Below are 21,105 nucleotides of genomic sequence, written 5' to 3'. Positions count from 1 at the left end.
CTGCAGTTTGTGACTCCGAGGTGATGTGAGACTGGTGCTCTGAGGATCTTCAGTTTCCTCAGGTGTGGAATAGAACAAGCATCCCCTTCCCCAGGGGCTGGGTGAGATGACGTGTGAGAGGTGCCCGGCGACAGTGCTGTCTGGACCGGGGGAAGCGGGTGCGCTTTGTAGCCACGTTTGCGGGTGGTTTTGGAAGCAGTAGCTCTATGCGCGCGCCCACACGGGACACCAGTGGGCAGGTCTGTTGTAGTGAAGCATATAGCCAGAAATTCTTCCATCAGCACTATTGATTTTTTTGCCTCCATTTTCAACTATTTTTTAATAGGAACACGATGGCCATGAAATTTTAAAACTGCCAGAAACTTAAGCAGTGTGGTATGTTCTGAAAATTCTTACTAATTTTGAAGCATATGTCACGGACTGTTTAGGCAGCCAGCATGTGAATCTGTTTATTTAGTGTGTGTATCACACTTCCATCTGAGGTGCCCCTTATGCCATAGTGTACAGAGGATCTGGGTGATGTCTTCTAGTAGCTTAGAACTGTGTTGACGAAGAGAAGACTAAGGAAACAGAACTTGAGAAAAGAATGTGAAATGCAGTTAGGTGCCCAAATGCACAACTCAGAAAGGGCAATTGAAGGAAGCTTCCTTTATTCACCTGCTTTTTACTGAGTGCCCTTTGTGCAGAAGCCCAGGGCTGGGTGTCCAGGTGAGGGTGGCACCAGAGGCAGGCCCTTGGTGTTCTTTTCTTTGATGCCCGCACCCTGGGAAGTCTGCTGGTTTTCTACACTTTCTGTGTGCTGGGAAAAGCGCTCTGGCTACTCAGAGAATTTCATCTCTATGGGTGTGATCTTGGCCCATGGCCTGCATCTAAGTCCTTTCAGGTTGTCCCAGCTGGTCTCTCAGATGCCCTCAGGCTCCTGGCCATGCCCTCTTGATTTTCAGCACGTGTGCCCAGTGTCCCTTGAGCCCTTCCACTAGTGGCACGGCCCTCATCAGAAGACTGTCCCATACCTGGGGGGCTCTCAGGATCTGGAGTGGTGTCTACAGCTCCTGCACAAACTGGGGAGCAGGGGGTTGAGGGGTGCCACACTTTCCCCATCCAGTCTAGGCTTAGCTTTCAGGAATCGTTATGTCACAGCAAGGCATCGATGCAGGGTGTCCACACTTACACCAGTGCCTGTTGGGGACACTGGTGACTTTCCTTGGGGCTGTGATTGCCAACAGGGGTGCTGGGGAAGAGCCATGTGCAGGGGTTGCCTAGCTCAAACTTTGACTTGAAGAGTTGTGAATCAGAGATTGGAGTGGGGGGTGGTTCTTCAGGAAAGGCATGGAAGTAAGCAAAAGCGGCTTTTTTTTTCCATGTTCTTAGACAATACACAGAATGACTGCCGCTGATTTAGAAAAATCTGCCTTTAGGGTGTTTTCTTGTTCTAAATTTGGGAATTAAGGCTATTTTTGAGTTCTATGTCTAAAAGTCAAATTCCTGTCTTTTAAAACCTTACCCTTAGAAAGACTTAGATATCATCCCATGTGACAGTTTCCCCCGTGTTTCATTTCCATTAATCAAAAGAATGTTTAGTTGAACTATCTCTAAGAATAGTAAAATCTAATGCTGAAGAAATTTTCACTTGGTTAAATCTGACTTTCCTATTTCTAGATGTCCCGTCTGCTGCTGTTTGACAGTCTCTTAATTTGCCAGTCTTTCTAATACACCTGTGCCTTAGTTTATGTAGTAGATGTTTTTTAATAGTTGTAGCTGTTAACGGGGTTGTACAATTCTGTTGTGAAGTACAATCTTTATATAGTTCAAAAGCTTCCTTTTGCACTGCCCCCCAAATATTTTGAATTTTTTTAAAATCAAAACTGTACCACCTGGACATGTTTTAATTTTGTAGTTAGAATACCCAGTGAAATCACAAGAAAAATAAGCTACTATTCTTTATAATAGCCTGTAGAGTGAGGCTTGGGCCATATTTGAATAACGTGGATTTTGGTGGATTTATCAACAAACTGCATGATAACACCCAGGAACTATAGAAATATATCAAATAATTGGGGTTTACTTTGACAGTTATGGGCTATATGAGTTTGACCCCTATTTCTTTGCGTTGATTGCTGAGGAAGGCTTTCTTGTCTCCTTGCTATTCTTTGGAACTCTGCATTTGGGATGAGTATATCTTTCCTTTTCTCCTTTGCCTTTAGCATCTTTTCTTGTCTCAGCTGTTTGTAAGGCCTCTTCAGACAACCATTTTGCCTTTTTGCATTTCTTTTTCTTGGGGATGGTCTTGATCACTGCCTCCTGTATAATGTCACTAACCTCTGTCCATAGTTCTTCATGCACTTTATCAGATCTAATTCCTTGAATCTATTTGTCACTTCTACTGTATAATTGTAAGGGACTTGATTTAGGTCGTACCTGAATGGTCTACTGGTTTTCCCTGCTTTCTTCAACTTAAGTCTGAGTTTTGCAATAAGGAGTTCGTGATCTGAGCCAGAGGAAAACAGTAGAATGGGAAAGACTAGAGATCCCTTCAAGAAAATTTGAGATACCAAGAGAACATTTCATGCAAAGATGGGCACAGTAAAGGACAGAAATGGTATGGACCTAACAGAAGCAGAAGATATTAAGAAAAGGTGGCAAGAATGCACAGAAGAACTGTACAAAAAGATCTTAATGACCCAGATAACCACGATGGTGTGATCACTCACCTAGAGCCAGATGTCCTGGAGTCCGAAGTCAAGTGAGTCTTGACTTGAAGTGTCACTGTGAACAACACTAGTGGAGGTGATGGGATTCCAGCTGAACTATTTCAGTCCTAAAAGATGATGCTGTTAAAGTGCTGCACTCAATATGCCAGCAAATTGGAAAACTCAGCAGTGGCCACAGGACTGGAAAGGTCAGTTTTCATTTCAGTCCCAAAGAAAGGTAATGCCAAAGAATGTTCAAGCTACCACACAATTGAACTCATCTCACGCTAGCAAAGTAATGCTCAAAATTCTCCAAGTTAGGCTTCAACAGTACGTGAACTGAGAACTTCCAGATGTTCATGCTGGATTTAGAAAAGGCAAAGGAACCAGAGATCAAATTGCCAACATCCTTTGGCTCATAGAAAAAGCAAGAGAGTTCCAGAAAAACATCTACTTGTACTTTGACTATGCCAAAGCCTTTGACTTTGTGGATTGCAACAAACTGTGGAAAATTCTTAGAGATGGGAATGCCAGACCACCTGACCTGTCTCCCGAGAAACCAGCATGTAGGTCAAGAAGCAACAGAACCAGACATGGAACAATGGACTGGTTCCAAATTGGAAAAGGAGTACATCAAGGCTATATATTGTCATCCTGCTTATCTAACTTATATGCAGAGTACACTGTGTGAAATGCCAGGCTGGATGAAGCACAAGCTGGAATCAAGATTGCTGGGAGAAACATCAATAACCTCAGATATGCAGATGACACCACCCTTATGGCAGAAAGCAAAGAGGAACTGAACTTCTCAATGAAAGTGAAAGAGGAGAGTGAAAAGGTTGGCTTAAAATTTACCATTCCAGAAACTAAGATCATGGCATCCAGTCCCATCACTTCATGGCAAACAGATGGGGAAACAGTGGAAACAGTCAGAGACTTTATTTTCTTGGGCTCCAAAATCACTGCAAATGGTGACTGCAGCCATGAAGTTAAAAGATGCTTGCTCCTTGAAAGAAAAGCTATGACCATTCTAGACACCATATTAAAAAGCAGAGACATTACTTTGCCGACAATGATCCATATTGTCAAAGCTCTAGTATTTCCAGTAGTCATGTATGGATGTGAGATTTGGACCATAAAGAAAGCTGAGCACTGAAGAATTGATGCTTTTGAACTGTGGTGTCGGAGAATACTTTTGAGAGTCCCCTGCAAGGTGATCAAGCCAGTCCATCCTAAAGGAAATCAGTCCTGAATATTCATTGGAAGGACTGAAGCTGAAGCTCCAATTCTTTGGCCACCTGATGCAAAGAACTGACTCATTGGAAAAGACCCTCATGCTGGGAAAGATTGAAGGTAGGAAGGATGACAGAGGATGAAATGGTTGGGTGGCAGCACCGACTTGATGGACATGACTTTGAATAAGCTCTGGGAGTTGGTGATGGACAGGGAAGCCTGGTTTGCTGCATCCATGGGGTCGCAAAGAGTTGGACACAACTGAGTGACTGAACTGAACTGAACTGAGTTTGACCCAGTTCCTATGGATTAAAATATTTTGAGTGTTTGTCACTTGATTAAAAGTAGAACCTTCTAACCGTGACTCAGAGTTGAAGGAAATGTCAGAGCTTTTTATACTGGGAGGCAGGCAGTGTGGTAGTGAGGAAGGAGCTTGGCTTCCACTCAGTGGACACTGAACCTCAGTATCCAGCTCTTAAGCTCTGTGACTTGGACCAGTGACTGTACATTAGAACTTGGTTGGGGAGGATGGATCTCATGTCTAAAAGGGAGACTTTCCCCCTAAAATTTTGCATTTCTTCTCAGTTTGATTAGCTTTGCATATTGGGCTCCTGTGGGCTTCCCAGATCGTGCAGTGGTAGAGAATCCACTTGCCAGTGCTGGAGATGCAACAGACGTGGGTTCGATCCCTGGGTCAGAAAAATCCTCTGGAGTAGGAAATGGCAACCCACTCCAGAATTCTTGCCTGGAAAAATCCCACAGACAGGAGCTTGGCCAGCTACAGTCCAGTCCTTGGGGTTGCAAAGAATCAGACCTGAGTTAGCCCACACAGAGACAGACAGACAGACACACATACACACATGGTTCCTGTGGTTCCTGTCATTTAGCCAGTTGCAGTGGCCCTTACTATTGTATCATTGTATGGGAAAGTACTAGATTCATTTTCCTCCTGGGCTGGTGAGGACAGGCTGATGTAGGTGAGGGGTCTGACCCAGAACCAGATCCGTGGACGTCCTCGCTGAGCACACAGAAGATGCCGCCGCTGCCGGTTCCCGTAGAGCACGAGGGCCAGCGCGGCCTCCACCCCTGCTGGCGGAGGAGTGAGTGAGAGCTGAGATTGAAGTCCCAGGACATGGGTGCAAGCGTGACACACTTCACTCAGTCTGTGTTTGTAGTTTAAAATTGTTCTTTATTGGAAAATTGAAGTTTAAATGGAACTGTTTTTCTAGTATTGTTTCAGAACAGGGACTTGACTTAAGTTAGGACTTGCAGGGAAAGAAAGTGAGCACAGAGAAACTATATAAATGGTCTTTCTGTTTTAGAGAACAGAGTTAGGGGAGAAAACGTCCTTTGAGTCACTATCCAGTTTAGTCAGGCTGATTGGCTGAAAGAAATATCAGTGAAATTTAATTTCCTCTTTGATTCAGCAGCCACTGATCTTGAAAGGGGTGGATTCAGCTGCTTGCTGTTTTGTGGAGTTTTCTGTTCCTGCAGATTCTGTAATAGGAAGTGACTTCAGTGGAGTTTGCTGTTTTTTCCATTCTAGATTTTTGTTGTTCTTATTTAGTTGCCGAGTTGTGTCTGACTCTGTGACCCCATGGACTGTAGCCCACCAGGCTCCTCTGTCCATGGGATTTCCAGGCAAGAATACTGGAGAGGATTACTGTTTCCTCCTCCAGGGGATCTTCCCACCCCAGGGATTGAACCCGAGTGTCCTGCATTGGTAGGTGGGTTTTTACAAACTCTGAGCCACCCACATATTTTAGGTATGGCAGTTTATGGGTTTTGCTAGTAAAGATTGCCCCGTGGTGGACAAAGAATTTTTCTCTCTAATTTGTGTTCATCTTTACATTGGATCTTTTTTTCATTTTATTTAGTTGTAATTTTTATTGGAAATAACAAAAGAGGCGTGAAGCATCGGTAGCTTGTCTGTACCGTTTTGGTCGTGCCTGTACTGCTGTTGGGACTGTTTTTGTTTGAAGAGCTGAACCCATCCAGAGTTGAACTTCTCTTTTAAAAATCTCTGAGAAAATCATATTGAAAGACTAACTCATTGTTTTAGCTCACAGTGATGACTTTTTCAATCTGAAAGTTGAAGGAAAAGCTGGTTCCTTCTCAACAGTAAGAGTGGTTCTGGACATTTCCTTTGTTGGAAACACTGTAGAGTTCTCGTGCTGGGAAGTCCTGTTGAACTTTCACTGCCAGTGGCCACCTTCTAGACCCACACCCCCAGGACTGGGTCCACGAGACTCTTGTGGCTAGTGAGTGCTTAGACTGTTAGGAGTGTGACTCAGGCACACTTTCCTTTTTCTTCAGTTGTAATTAATACAGATGTTAATGGCCACGTGTGTCTCTCGGCTGCTGCATCAGACAGCACAGCCCAAAGTCATGTTTGTTGTTGTTTAGTCGCTAAGTTGTGTCCAACTCTTTTGCGACCCCATGGACTGTAGCCCGTGAGCCCCTCTGTCCATGGCATTTTCCAGGCAAGAATACTGGAGGGGTTGCCATCTCCTTCTCCGGGGGATCTTCCCGACCTAGGGATCAACCCCGCATCTCCTGCATTGGCAGGCAGATTGACTTACTTCATTTGCCTAGAGTGTTCTTTAAGATATAGGCCTGAAGGCCAAGTCCCTCTAAAGGGACCAACTTTTAAAGATGGAAAACATTTTTAAAAATACACTTTGGTTTAGATTCCAGATTTTTCACTCATGTAGAAAGTATTCTAGTGTGAGTCAGCCCTGGAAATCTAGGGGACACGGCGGGCCCAGGGTCTGCCTTCGCAGAAGGCAGCTCTGTCAGCGGCGACTGAGCGCCTTGGAAAGGAGGCCCCAATTGGGGCATAGGACAGAGGCTGTTCGGAAGGGTCCTGGTAGGCCTTCTGGAGGAGCTAACCAAGACCTGAGGATGAATAAGACATGAGAGGTACTATTCCAGGCATAGGGAACAGCATAAATAGCAAGTGTGGTGGTCTGGAGGTATACACTTCTGAGCAAGTAGTTTTTGCAAGAGCCAGTTTTGTTTTTGTTTTACATTCAATAAATTGCCACTTGGAGGCAGTGTGGTCTTGCCTCTGAGAGGGGGAGACTGCTAGTGTCATTCGACCCTGGTGGGCCTGGGCTCCAGTCTCAACTGTGCCCCTCTTTATTCTTTTATTCAACAAATATCAAAATGCTTATATAATTCACATTATCTATGTGTGCTTATTATGTGTGGACACTGCTTGGCTGTGGTTATATCATTGTTGCCCCGTCGTCTTGGACCTCAGAGGGTAGTGGTGTGGTCAGGCAGTCCAGCAGCCCTACCAGTGCCTGTCTTAGTCGCAGACTGAAAGCAGTGTCGCGATGGGAAAGAGCCAGGTGTTCCTGGCTGGCTGGTCAGGGAAACTCCTTGGAGGAAGGGCACTGGAGCTTGTTGCAGGACAGACTATCGGGGGAGTCAGGCTGGGCACCTGAAGGCAAGGTCACCTCGTGGGAAGCCTGCAGTGTTGGCCCAGGGAATCCAGACATTTGGAGCTTAAAAAGCAATTCAGAGTTTTAGAAACCCATCACATTCAGGGTGATTGGAGGAAGTGACTGTGACCTGTTCTCCAGGAGGCTCGATCATCTTTTTCCAGGTGTATTTTCCATCCAAGTTCATATGTGCAGTGACAGCTGACAGTTGCCTTCTCACTCCCCAAACTGTATTTGTGGGAGCAGGAAAAAGACCCTATGAACAACAACCTAAGAATCAGAACTACAGTTGACCCTTGAACAGTGCGGGGCGTCGGAGTGCCAACCCTCCCTGCAGTCAAAAATCCATATAAAACTTGCCTCTTTATACCAGTTCCTTCACTGTGTCTCCCTAACACGGGTCCTCCATACACATGATTCTGCATCCTCAGATTCAACCAACCACTGTGTAGTGATGTAGTCTTTACTGTTGGAAAAAAAATCTGTGTGTTAAGTGGGCCTGTGCAGTTCAAGCCCTTGTTCAAGGGTCAACTGTAGTGTTCTTATTCAAGGTATTAGGAAATTTTTATACACACAGGAGGTTTTTGTTTAAAAAGTGTTTTGTTGTTGTGTTTTTTAAATTCTTTTGACTGGGTGACATATTCATAGTGTTCCAAAAAGTACAAAAGGCTGTTTAGTGAAAAGCCTTCCTCTCCTTTTTCCAAAATCACCAGTGACCCTCCCCATAGGCAGCTAGTGTTTCTTGCATGTCATGCAGGAGATGCACTGTGTATGTGAGCACAAGCTTCCTCTGCTTACTCCTCCTTCCCACAGTGACACATGGCTGTGCTGATCCAGTCTAGGTGCGTTTCAGACTGATGAATATCTCAGAGCTGTTAGAAGTATTAATAATTGAAGAGCAGGCATCATTCTAAAAATCCCTTTTTTAAAAAATGTTAAAATGTTTTGGCGCTGTACTTAAACAACACAGAATGATTTTTGTATTTGTGCTGTACTTTATAAATACGAAGAATCGAAGTTTTAAAAATTAATCACGTCTCAAAGGGTATTAGAGGTTTTGTTGCTATCATAGTGTTGCACATCACATGACCCTGATTGACACCAAAGTTCTGTCTTACGGTTTTTTCCCCAGTTTCTGGAAAAAATTCTTTTTTTTTTTTCTTTTGGAAAAAATTCTTTAAACCTGTGGTTTTTATTAACCACCTTACTAGCTGACATACACATACCTGTAGCTTAACACAACCTACTTCTGCACCAAGTAGATAAAGTAAAAATCAGTCTCTGGCTTGGTAGGACTTCTGAGAATATTCATATTCACTCCAGACGTTTCTGTTAGTTTAGTCAGTTAGTCTAGACATTGCGGAATCTTAACGGTGACACAGTTGTCCTTCAGAAGAGGAGTAGCTGAGCTCTCCGCCATCACACATCTGGTGAGGGAAATTGATAGGTATTTAAGATGGAAGGTAAATTTCAGAATTGTTAAATAGGATGGAGAACAGAAATGATAATTAGACCCTTTTTAGGGGTAGAAAGATATACTAACGCGTGCATAGAATATTTTCAGAAGGAAATCCCTGGAAATTGTTTTTCTTAGGTGTGGGAGTCCTCCACTTTCACTGTATAGTCTTCCAAATATATATATTTTTAATTTTAAAGCATAAATATATTGTTTTTAAAATGAAAAACTAGTTTACAAGTAAGTCAAACCCACAGCAAAACATCTTTAGTATTTGTGGTTAGAAGAATCTATGAAATGGGGAGAACTGGAATTCCCTCTTGTAACTGGTTAATCCCTCTTGTAAAACCTTTAGATCTGTAGCAGGAATGATTTGAACAGAGTGTAAACTAACTTAGAAGTGTTGTCCAGGGATGGGAAAATATGATTGTGTTTTAGTGTGGTGTCCGGTTATCACTTCCTTTGTCACAAGCTCTGATTTTAGCAGAATCCTTTTGTTAGAGGTATTTTCATGGATGTGCTTGAAGCTGCAAGACCTGACAGCCAACTAGTGTTTCTTCGAGTATACCGAAATAAGGTCACCTTTCCCAACATGAGCAGCGCATATTTTACTACTGCATTCGGTACAAAACATTATATGTAGATTATCACATTTCTTTAGAGAAAAGATAGTAGTTTTGAAAAGTCCTTTTTTAAAGTACTTTTTATTTTTCTGCCTTTCAAACTCATTTGAATGCTAAAAATATTTTAAAGTAATACTGAACCCATTTCTGATTTCATCCTCAAACTGGAAACACTTCCAAGTGGAACCAGGAGCATCTGGAAGCGTTCCAGGTGTTATCACCTGGGCTGAAGCTAATCGCCTGGGTCTGGACACCCCAGGGGCTGCCTAAAAACGTCAATTTCTTTAATTAAACGGGTAGTTCACTCACACTCTTCAAAACCCGACACAACTCTGTCAAGTGAGAGCCACCCCCGGTCCCCTCGGTGGTTTCCTCAAGCAGAGAGCGTGTTTGCAGCTCCCTTGCCCTTGTCCTGCTTTTGTCCTCTTACTGGAAGCTGCACCCTGTCCACATGGTTGCCTGCCTGTACACAGCCACACATGCAGAGCTTCCCCACTCTCCCTTTCTGCAGTTGCTTGGTTCCCGTTGTGTGAGAGGAGCTGTGATTGGTTCAGTCTGTTCCCCACTGGTGGATGGTTGGGTTTCCAGTCTCATCAGTGCCGTAATGACTAGGTCTCCTCAGCTACATTTATCTGTGTAGAACTGATTCCTCAAAGTGGAATTAATGATGGAAAGGAAGGTCCGTTTGTAATTTTGAGTGAATCATCCAATTGTCCTCCAAGAGTTTGTATGTTGGTGGAGCCTTAAAGCTTTAAAAGCAGCACACTCAAACCCAGTGTAGACATAATTGGGTATTTTGTGTATGTTATTAATATAGTTGATAAATACTCAAGTTATTCTTCAGCTTGTGATTCCGTATCATTTTGTACCTCTCAGTCGTTTGTGATTTATCTGTAATTTTATGGCATACCCTTTTTTTCCCCTTTAAGACAATTTTTTAACACACTTTCAGGTTCAGAGCAAAACTGAGGGGAAGGTTGTATAGAGATTTCCCACATATGCTCCCTCCCCCTACCCACGTATAATCTTCTCATTGTCCACATCCCCCACCAGAGTGTACACTTGGTGTGATTGATGAACCTCATTGATACATGATAATTATCCCGAGTCTGTAGTTTACTGTAGTGTTCACTCTTGGCTTGGTACATTCTATGTGTTTGGACGAAGGTGCAACGGCATATATCCATCATTAGAGTACCATGCAGCGGTTTTTCACTGCCCTAAAAATCCCCTGGGCCTCCCTGGCGGTTTAGTGGTGAAGAGTCTGCTCATAGTGCAGGAGATGCAGGTTCGATCCCTGGGTCAGGAAGATCCCCAGGGAGAGGGAATGGTAGGGACATCGCATGCAAGAGGAGCCTGGCAGGCTCCAGCCCATGGGGTCACTTAGCGACTGAACAACAGCAGATCCCCTGTGTCTGTCTAATTTCCCCCCCACCAAAAAAGCAAACTCCCGGCAATCACTGATTATCGTTACTGCCTCCATAGTTTTGCCTTTTCCAGAATGTCATATAGTTGAAATCATGTAGTATGTAGTCTTTCAGATGGTATTCTTTCATTTAGTAACATGCTTTCAGCTTCCTCCATGTCTTTTCATGGCCTGATAACTCACTTTTTTTTAGAACTGAATAATATTCCATTGTCTGGATGTTTGGTGTACTTTTTAGACTAAATGCATTCATTTCTCTCCTAGCCCACACACACTTCCATATGTTGTACACTGACAGCTCCAAGTTCAGAATAAGGCTGTTCTTCTTTCTCCTGACATGGGACTGCTGCCTACCAGCTGCAGCTCCCAGCATTTGGGCCAGGGGACCCGTTTCTGGCTGGCTGCTTGCTTGTACGTACTCTGTGGCCGGTAGTCTGAGGTGGCCCAGCCCCTCAGGGTAGGGGTTGCTCCTGCAGAGCCCGAATCCTCGCTCTGCCCCACATCCTCCTCCTCTCGGACTTTTAACTAGGTTGCCAGCACTGCCCTTCTCTGCCGGGATGCTGGAGAATAGTGAGCCCCTTTCTACAGGCCAAGCTGTCTGGTCCCCATTCTGGGGCTGCTGGTGTTGATGGTTGGTCTGATGGTGGCTGTACCTTCTGACAGTACCTTCTTGCCCACCTTTGTCCCAGGAAGGCTTTTCTCCTCTCCTCAGGGCTGAAGGAGACACAGACCTCATTTAGGAAAATGTAAATTGTCCTAAACTGTCTGGGAAATGGCACTCCCCCTTCCCTGGGGCTTCTGAGGGAATCAAATGAGGTCAGAGGCTGGCTGCAAGTCCAGGACTCTCCTGATTTAGGGTCCAGTGTGACAGAGAGCTTCCACTCAGTATTATCTTATAATCCTTTCATACAAGTCTGTGGTGAACTTGGCCATCCCTGCCTGGAAGGAAGGCCTGAGAGCAGGGACTTGCTCCCCTGAGGAAGGCCTGGGAGGAGGGGGATCACCTGGCCAAGCCCACTTTGGCTCTTGGGCAGATAGTGATCTTGAGGAACGGCATTTTTGTTGTTGTTGTTGTTCAATATAAAACATTGTTCAGAATAAAGTAAAACCTTATTTTTACTAATTTATGTATTTGCATTAAATATTGAAGCCTGAATCATAGATGATTTTAGAAATAATTTGCTTTTAATTATTTCCTAATCGTTATTGTAACAAAAAAAAAAAAAAACCAACCAGGGGTTAGATTAGATGTCTTTTAAGAATGTGACTAAATGCCTGAAGTTTATTTGTAATGGCATAAATGCCAATAAAATCGTGCTTTTTTCTCTTTTCTTTTAGATTAAAAAAAAATTTATTTCTCCATTGTTGGAAAGTTGTTCCTTTATTTATTTGCATAATCTTTAAGGATTTTTGAAGCAATATGAGCATTAAATCTAGTAGAATTGTCAGATTATTAGGGCGTTACCATACAGAAGAGACGGTTGGTGTCACGAACTCGGTGCCAGGTCCTTGGTGTGCATGCACCGTTCAGTCTTCATAGCAACTGTGGAAGATGGGGCAGTGACAGTAATAATAGTGACTAATATTTGCTGAGCCCTCACTGCATGTCAGGCTAAGTGCTGTGTACACAGTGTATGACTTAATTCCTTCTCCAGTGATCCTAGAGGCAGGTACAGTTTTCCTTTCCAGCTTAGAGCTAAGGAAGCACACAGAGGGAGGAGGCTGGACCTGAAGGAGACTCTGGCTGGGTGCTTCCCTCGCTGCCCCAGACCGTGCCCCCTCTGTTGTTGGTGTCTGATTAGCAGTATATGAATAAATGCACTGACGAGGCCTTGAATGGTCTCCAGGTCATCTAAGACTGAAAACCCTGTGAAAAGGTCTAACATTCTGTGGATGCCTCCCCTTTAGATGTGAGCTTTTTCAGGATGCATTGCCCTTTTTGGATCAAGGTGATTTTTCTCTTTATTTTAATCCAGTTTTGACTCAGGAATTAAAATTCTTTTTGTAAAAATTTCCAAGGTTGATGAATAAAGATGCTCAGCTTTTGAAAGATTTAAGAGCTGATTTAATAAAGCCGAAGATAATCTAGAGAATTCTGAAAAGATTTTAAAGAAAGCAGACCTTTTTCATGGGACAAAAGGGCTGCAGAGAGAAATAGGAGTAAATGGGGAAGAGAAAATATCCTTGGGAGGGGAGTTTCATGCTCAGAAGTAGAGAAGCACGTATACAAAGCAGCGTCTAAACTCTTGGGTAGTTTATTTCCAATACCACCATCTCTTCTCCATTATGCTTTTTAATCTTTTCATCACCGGTAGGATAGAGGATCATTGATGCCAAGATGTAGCCAGAGAGGGAAATAGACTTGGCTGGTTTTCTGGAAGATAGGTAGCAGGAAGAAGGTGTAAAGAGGAGGATGAGCAAAATAATGTAACATTTCAAGAAAATTCATTGTTGAATTTTGTTCTTTTTGTTTCTGTTTTAGGAAAATAGTAATAAATGTTAAAATTACTGCTTGCCCTCTTGGGCTAGACAAAGTAACTTGTTAACATTGATACTGTGTATCACCTGTAGCTCAGGCACTCTTCTCTGGCCTGCACTCTCTCTTTCAGCTTGCAGTTAGCTGTTCGGGCTCCGCTGCTAAGCATGGGGTGGTAGGCACTGGGCGCTGACCTAATCCCTGTGTGTGGCGTTCACAGCCTCATGAGTTGTAACAAGAAGGTGATAGTATGATTTTAAGATTCACCCATTATGTCTGTAGACTGTGGAAGAGTTCATACTTCTGGCCAGTACAGAGTGTAATAAACTGGTTTGTACACATTTTGAGAGAAAAATCAGTTCTGCCGATGTGGAGGATCTGGGGTTCTGAATGCAATTCAAAGAAAATAAGGTATTATGACAGAAAGAGGAGAATTCAGAAAACCTGAGGGAAGAAGTGTCTTCTAGATGGTTTCTTTAATTAGCTGATGCATTTGAAACAATTCCTTTCAAACAAAACTTTTCAGATGTTGCTGGCTAGAAAGATTGAGTCAGTCACCTGCCAGGTATTTGATTTTGTAAAATGAAAAGCCTTTTCCAGTGCCTCTGATAGTAGATCATTCCTTAAGGTGAAATGCTGCCTTCTGGTTGTGATGCATTGGAATGGGTCTTGCGTCATGGGGGGTGGTCAGTGTTTGGTGTGACCGTCCCCAGACTGAGGTCTCTGTGGTCCAGAGGGGAGAGGGCCCTCGTGGTCCCGCGTGGTGAAGCCCTCCCGCTCCCGAGACGTCAGGTCTGCTCAGCTCTCCTTCCTGAGCTGCTGCCACGGGCGCCGCAGCCTCGCCGGGTGTGGTGGAGCCTGAGCGCCCACAGCTGCTTTTCCCAGGTCAGCTTAGCTGAGAGGCACAGGGGAGCTTGGACCTGGTGGAGATGGGGAGGGAAGAGGTTCAGCCCTGCACCCCTCCTTCTCCCAATGCCTTCCAGCCACAAATGAAGAGTCGTTTGTGGAGGTTGACTCCCCAAAGTACGTATGTTCTATCTTGAGTTCCTTGGTGCAGCTGGAAAGTCCCGAGGGGGCGAGAATTCCTGCTCCTGCCTGTGGCTGCGGAAACAGTGTCTGCTGTTGGCTGTGTGACGGGGCTCATCTTCTGCTGAGGGTGACCCTGGAAAGCAGGTTGACCCCGAATCTCTTGCAGCCTCAGCTTTGCCCTCTCCTGGGCCCATCCTGTGCTGACATGGTGTAGAGACATGAACTTCCTGGGATTGGAAGTGGTGGTGCTCAGTCTTGAGTTTTTGGAACTTCCGATGATTCAGACTGGTGTTTGCCCAACCTGTATGTGGGGCACTGGGTGTGTGGAAATCACAGCTGTGTTGTGTTGCAACAGCCTCCTGCTTCGCTCTCCTGTATCATGTTTTGTTTTGAACTAGAGAACAGGGAAGAGTAATGGTGAGGAAAGTGTGATGGTGTGAGTGTGGATATGCCTTCCACAAGCACTGCACACCCCCTTCTGTCTGTTACAGAGCCTGTACATCATGTATGTGGCTGTTAGCATGTTCATACATGTTTGGACTGGGTAGGTGAGGACGCAGCAGAGTCGGTCAACCCTTCCTGCACCCAGACAGCTGTGAGACGTGCTTGTGCTGAAACAGGATGAGAAAGAGTGGACACAGTGTGGCAGACCAATAAAAACCAAAACCAGAGACGAGGCATAGACATAACACCTGCCACAGCCATAGAAAGTGCAGGCGCCCTGGGACTAGAGCAAGACAGAACCAGAAAAGAAAACGCATCAGTTTGAGAGTGGCAGCACGTGGTGAACTTTTAAAGGTAAGAAAGTTTTTGTGCAGGATGGTGTTAAGATAACTGGTGTCAGTGAAGATAACTGGCGTCAGTGGCAAAGCGCCCCTTTGCAGCTCTCAGCGCGTAGCCCTAGGATACCATTGTCCCTGTTTCACAGTTGAGGGAATTAAGACGCAGAGATTAAGCTGTTTGCCCAGGGACACGGGGCTGATTGACTCAGCCAGGATTTGAACTCCTGTGCTCTGCCTGCGAGTGTTCTTTCTGCATTCCCATTTCCGACTCCCACTTCCTACGCTGGACTAGGGACCCTGTTGTTGACCTTGCTGTGGTTATCTGTTCTTCTGAATTTACCTACCATTGTCCTGGCCTGCTCGCCCTCTCCTAGAAAAGTGCTTTGGGACTCTTGGAAGAATCAGTCGGGAGCATCCACAGGCTATTCCAAACTTTGACTGTACAGTATTTGTAGCTCACTTCCTTCTTCTGGTCTCTAGTGCTTGACACTACATCCCCTCCTGACAGGTAAGAAGGAAACCTGATGTCTGTCATAAGTGGCTTCCATTGTCTTTGTGTAAATGAGTTTCATTTTCTTGTTCATAGATTAAGAAACATTGCATTAAACATATGCACACACTCGATTTTTCTAAAATAGTGGTCAGTAGAAATGTGTGTACATGTGGAAGGCAACAAATACAAATGTTAGTTATATTAGAGGGTTGTTCTCATTTATTTCTGCTATATTTCACGGGGTCTTTGTGTCTGGAGACCTTAGTGAATCTCCAGATTAAGGACAACACAGCAGCATGAAAGCTGTGAAATGGAACCCCCAAAGCCACGTGGAAGCACAGGAGCTTGGAGGTCGCCTGTGGGAAGCTGTGGTCAGTGGTTCTCTTTGCTGTCTTCTGTATCCAGAAATCCTGTTGTCGCTTCGTAGTTAAGTGTCCTTGAGCCTGAGGAAGCAACCCCACACTTGGGGCACTCTGCAGAACAACTAACCTACCCTCTTCAAAAATCTCAGAGTTACGAAAGACAAAGGCTAGAGGTCATTTCTAGAATAAAGGAGAAGACAGAGACATGACAACCTAAACGTGTTGGGATCTGGAAATGGGTGTTGTTTTTTTTTAAATTGTTTTGCAGTGTGTTTTTTTTCTTCTTTTTCTGACATGGATTTTGCAACAGGAAAAAGACACGTGGTAAAGGACATTTTGGGAACAACTGGCCAGATCTGAATAAGGGCAATCAGTATTAAGTGCCATATCAATGTCAAGTTTCCTGAATTTGTCAACTGTCCTGCGCTTGTGTAAAGGGTGTTCTTGGGGGCACGCAGTAAAGTACTCGGGAGGAAAGGTGAGGCTCATGCTGTCTGCAGCTGCTCTAGAGGTTCTGCAAAACAGAGTGTGTGTGCAAGGAGTGTTTAGTCCCTCACAGTCAGGCAGGATGAACTAAATATGTGTTCGAGGTGGCTTATGAGGCATGCACGTGTAGTGAACTCAGGAGGTTGAAAAGGGACTGGTTGGTTTTGCAGGAGGAGTCTCCGTAGTTACTGCTTAATGTGAAGGAGGGCTTGGATGTGAGGTTTTCTAGACTGAGAGAAAGTGCATGCAGAGGAGAAAGCGTGCTGATGCAGGTGCTGGCTTGTGGTATTGTGGCTGGGAGGTCGGGTGCCCCAGCAGGTGCTGAGGAGAGTGAAGGAGTTTGAACTTCATCCGCAGACACGATGAAGATACCAAGATGCCTTTAGCTGCAAGTCTCCTTAGACTGTAGCTGGAATGGCTTCAGTGATAGGAGTGTATTTTCTCTCCTTACAGGAAGTCTGAAGATGGTGGGGGGGTGGTTCCAGGATCGCTATGTTAGCTTAGAGATGGCTTCATGAACCTGGGTGCTTGTGTTTGCCCTGCAGCCATCCTTAGCGCGAGAGCCCTGTCTCCTTTCCTGGCTGAAGAGCATTGCTGCAGTTCCAGGATGAAATCTAGTGAAAAACGGGAGGTCATCTTCTGAGCGTCCCTTAGCATTGGAAAGGAAAACCATCTCCAGAATGCCTTGGCCCACTTGCCTTCCGTTTCCATAGCTGGGACTGTGTCACTTGCCACGGGGAAGGTGGTCTGGTGGCTTTTGCTCCTTGGACTGGAAGGCGCTGCCCTTCCTGAAAGGTACATCCCAGGCAGCCAGCTGAGGAGCTGGTTGGGGAAGACAGTCACAAGAGTCTGCACCTTGGAGAAAAAGGTTTTCAATTTTCTAAAAGTGGTTGGTGGCAGGGGGAGTGGCTTGTTAAATTTTATAAGAAGCCGCATGCACACATCACCCCCGGTTTTACCCGTGCACCTATTTTTGGCAGGTTACTTTCCAGCTACTGCCCACATGCACGCACTTTGGTTCTAATCTTACTCTGTGTGCCATTCTGCATACAGTTTCCATTTGCATGTTTTTATATAACACAAACATTTTCCTATATTTGTACAGTCTTCATATGGTAATGGATGTATGATGTTCTCCTGTTTCTATTGTACAGCAGCTTATTAAACCTCTATTATTGGATGATAGTAATAATAATATCTGAGGGATCCCCTGGTGGCTCAGCAGTAAAGAATTCGCCTGTAGTGCAGGAGCCACAGGAGCTGTGGGTTCGATTCCTGGGTCAGGAAGATCCCCTGGAGGAGGGCATGGCAACCCACTCCAGTATTCTTGCTTGGAGAATCCCATGGACAGAGGGGCCTGGTGGGCTACAGTCCATGGGGTCACAGAGTCAGACATGACTGAAGCGACTTAGGAAGCACACACAGAGAGCCAATACTTTCTGAACCCTTAGCACCCACAGGCACTGTTTAAGTGATCTACATGTATTAATTCATATAGCCCTCACAGCAAACCTTCAGAGGTGTAGTAGCCATTATCACTCCCCTTTTCTAGATGAGGAACTGAGGCACAGAAAGCCTACGTGACTTAACCAAGGTCACACAGCTGGTAAGTGGGGAGCAGGAGGCAGAGCCGGCATCCAGATACTGGCCGTCTGGGTCTTGAGCTCTGATAACCAGTAGGTTAAACTGCTTCTGAGTATAGTCTGCGTTTATATTGATGTTACAGATAATCCCACGGTGACTGTGTTTCTGCACATCTTGTCCTTTGCACTTGCACGCATGGCCAGGTGGTTGTTACTTGAACAGTGCGTGGTTAGTGAAGGACTGGGGATGACATACAGCCCACATAAGAGAAGTGCCGCTTTGAGAGGGACTGGGAAAAAGGAGTTGCTGTAATTGTCACGTCCGATAACTGAAGGACGGTCTCTTCTGCTCGCTGTTTTATCTTCCTTTGTGATACTCACGTGCTTGTGTATCCGTTGCACATTTATTCTTGGGAGGTGTGCTTTCCATCTTTATATAAGATTGACTTTAACCCTTTCTGTATAATTCAAGTACTTTTTAAGCTCCTATTTTCTTTTACTTTTAATTCTTTTTAATTTCTGTATATATCTTTATTTCCTGTGGCTTTAGCACTTTGAGGAATCTCATTTTCTGTTAAGGCTAGTTTTTTTTTTTTTTTTAATAACTTGCTTCTTATATATATTTGCTTAAGGGTAGGCTTTAATTTTCTCAAATTGCTGTTGGTCTAACCTGATGCCCAGTTACTGTTTTACACACATACATTCTTGAAGCATTTTAACATAATTAAGCAAACTTGTTAAATTTCCATTGTATTCCTTTAAATTGTATTTGCCTTACCCCACACTCTTTATTGTTGTAGAATATAGGATAGAATCTATCATTTTAGATAGCCTTTGTCTTATCTCTGTTTAACTTTCCCTTCTTCAGAGTTTGAAAAATATTTTTCTGTTTTATTTTCCCAAATGAACTTTCAGATCATTTTGACATTACTTGTAAGGCATGCGAGTGTTCCATGTTAAGTGCCCCTTTAGATTAAGCTGGTAGTAACATATGACAGTTGGAGAGAGATTGTGGTTGCTTAGTTTCTCATTTCTGTTTCTGTTTCATTTCTAGATTTTGGATCATTGTTTGACTTGGAAAATGATCTTCCCGATGAGTTGATCCCCAATGGAGGAGAATTAAGCCTTTTAAACAGTGGGAACCTCGTTCCAGATGCTGCTTCCAAACATAAACAACTGTCCGAGCTCCTGCGAGGCGGCAGCAGCTCCAGCATCAACCCGGGAATAGGCAATGTGAGTGCCAGCAGCCCCGCTCAACAAGGCCTCGGCGGCCAGGCCCAGGGGCAGCCCAGCAGTGCCAACATGGCCAGTCTGGGTGCCATGGGCAAGAGCCCTCTGAACCAGGGAGATTCTTCGGCCCCCAGCCTGCCCAAGCAGGCAGCCAGCACCTCCGGGCCCACTCCTCCTGCTTCCCAAGCACTGAATCCGCAAGCACAAAAGCAAGTGGGGCTGGTAACCAGCAGCCCTGCCACGTCGCAGACGGGACCTGGGATCTGCATGAACGCAAACTTCAACCAGACCCACCCAGGCCTCCTCAATAGTAACTCTGGCCACAGTTTAATGAACCAGGCCCAGCAAGGACAGGCACAGGTCATGAATGGATCTCTCGGGGCTGCTGGCCGAGGAAGGGGAGCTGGGATGCCATACCCTACTCCGGCCATGCAGGGGGCCACGAGCAGTGTGCTGGCTGAGACGTTGACCCAAGTTTCACCGCAAATGGCCAGTCACGCGGGGCTGAGCACCGCACAGGCCGGAGGCATGAGCAAGGTAAGTGAGCGTCAGTGCTCTGCAGGCGTCCTGGTAACCGGGGGCACATTCCTGCCCCTCCTTCTCTAAAGGGATGGGTTTGGTGTTCCGTGTCCTTCTTCCCAGCATATGGATCCCTGCTGTGTCTTTAAGGTGGAAACTGTTGAAGAAGCCAGCGGTAGGCTAGCCTGCACGTCAGATGGTTGAGAACACGGAGAGGGAGTTGGGGCTGAGGGCCAGTTTTTAGCCTCTAAGACAGACGTGTGGAGATGGGACCACGTGGTTGAGAGGCAACTTTGCGGGGAGTTGGCCTTCTGTGGCGTCAGTGGGCCCGGCAGAGGCACTCTGCCGTCGCCTCCCGCCGCCAGCCAGGGCAGTCCTCTTCATGCATTTCCTGTGTTACAGCCAGCTGGCCTAGTGTCTTTTGTCAGCCTCTGTTTTACCAGTGAGGAAGCTGGGTTCCAAGCTGGTTAGCTCCTGCTGGGCTTAACAGGGAAGAGGTGGCATGGTAGAGCCAGGGCCAGTATGGGGCTTCGGGTCCCAGAGGAAACTCAGAGCAAGGGTTCTCCAGGTGGGCTCCCAGGCAAGTGGCGTTGGCACCACCTGGAGCCTGTAAGGCACTCAGAGCTGCTGACTTGGGGGCTGTGATGGCTGTGCAGTGTAGAGCTCTGCTCCTGAGAAGGGCCTTGCAGCTGGTGTGCAGTGTAGGAGCTGAACGTGGAGAACAGGGAAGGCAGATGCCAAGGTGGAGAGAGACCACTGGAAAAATGAGAGCGGGCAAGGGACAGAGGATGCGGGCTGCCTCAGTGGCTTAGACGGCAAAGAATCCGCCTGCAGTGTAGGAGACCTGGGTTCAGTCCCTGGGTAGGGAAGATCCCCTGGAGGAGGAAATGGCAACTCACTGCAGTATTCTTGTCTGGAGAATCCTGTGGACAGAGGAGCCTGGTGGGCTACAGTCCATGGGGTCGCAAAGAGTCTGACATGACTGAGCGACTGATACTTTCACTTTGAAGGGACAGAGCACGGCTGACCCACCCGATGCCGACCCCGGGATGCGCTAAGGAGGCCAGGTGCTCTCCCCAGTGCCCCTGTGTTAGGCGGTGTTTGGTGCAGCAGGTTCCAGAACAGCAGAACTGTTTGAATTGGATGAGTCCCAGATAAGGGAGAGGGAGAGGCCAGGCCGAGCAGTTTCCCCCTGAGGTTGATGCCGGCACTAGGTGAACCGTGTGACTGGCTTGGCTAAGAAGAGGATTTTTTTTAACTGAAGAAGT

At 45.6% G+C, this 21,105-nt stretch overlaps 1 protein-coding gene across 1 annotated transcript in view; it reads left to right on the top strand.

The window, feature by feature from the left end:
- CREBBP (CREB binding protein) overlaps nucleotides 1–21,105 on the top strand; it is a 120,846-nt gene that overhangs the window by 5,677 nt on the left and 94,064 nt on the right. Inside the window, exon 2 of the mRNA XM_027961580.3 lies at nucleotides 19,143–19,855. Coding sequence (XP_027817381.1) covers nucleotides 19,143–19,855 — 713 coding nt within the window. The remainder of the gene's footprint in view (nucleotides 1–19,142; nucleotides 19,856–21,105) is intronic.

Source organism: Ovis aries, chromosome 24 (assembly GCF_016772045.2).
Source record: "Ovis aries strain OAR_USU_Benz2616 breed Rambouillet chromosome 24, ARS-UI_Ramb_v3.0, whole genome shotgun sequence".
Classification (NCBI taxonomy): domain Eukaryota; kingdom Metazoa; phylum Chordata; class Mammalia; order Artiodactyla; family Bovidae; genus Ovis; species Ovis aries.
This window is presented reverse-complemented; position numbering and strand designations above follow the sequence as displayed.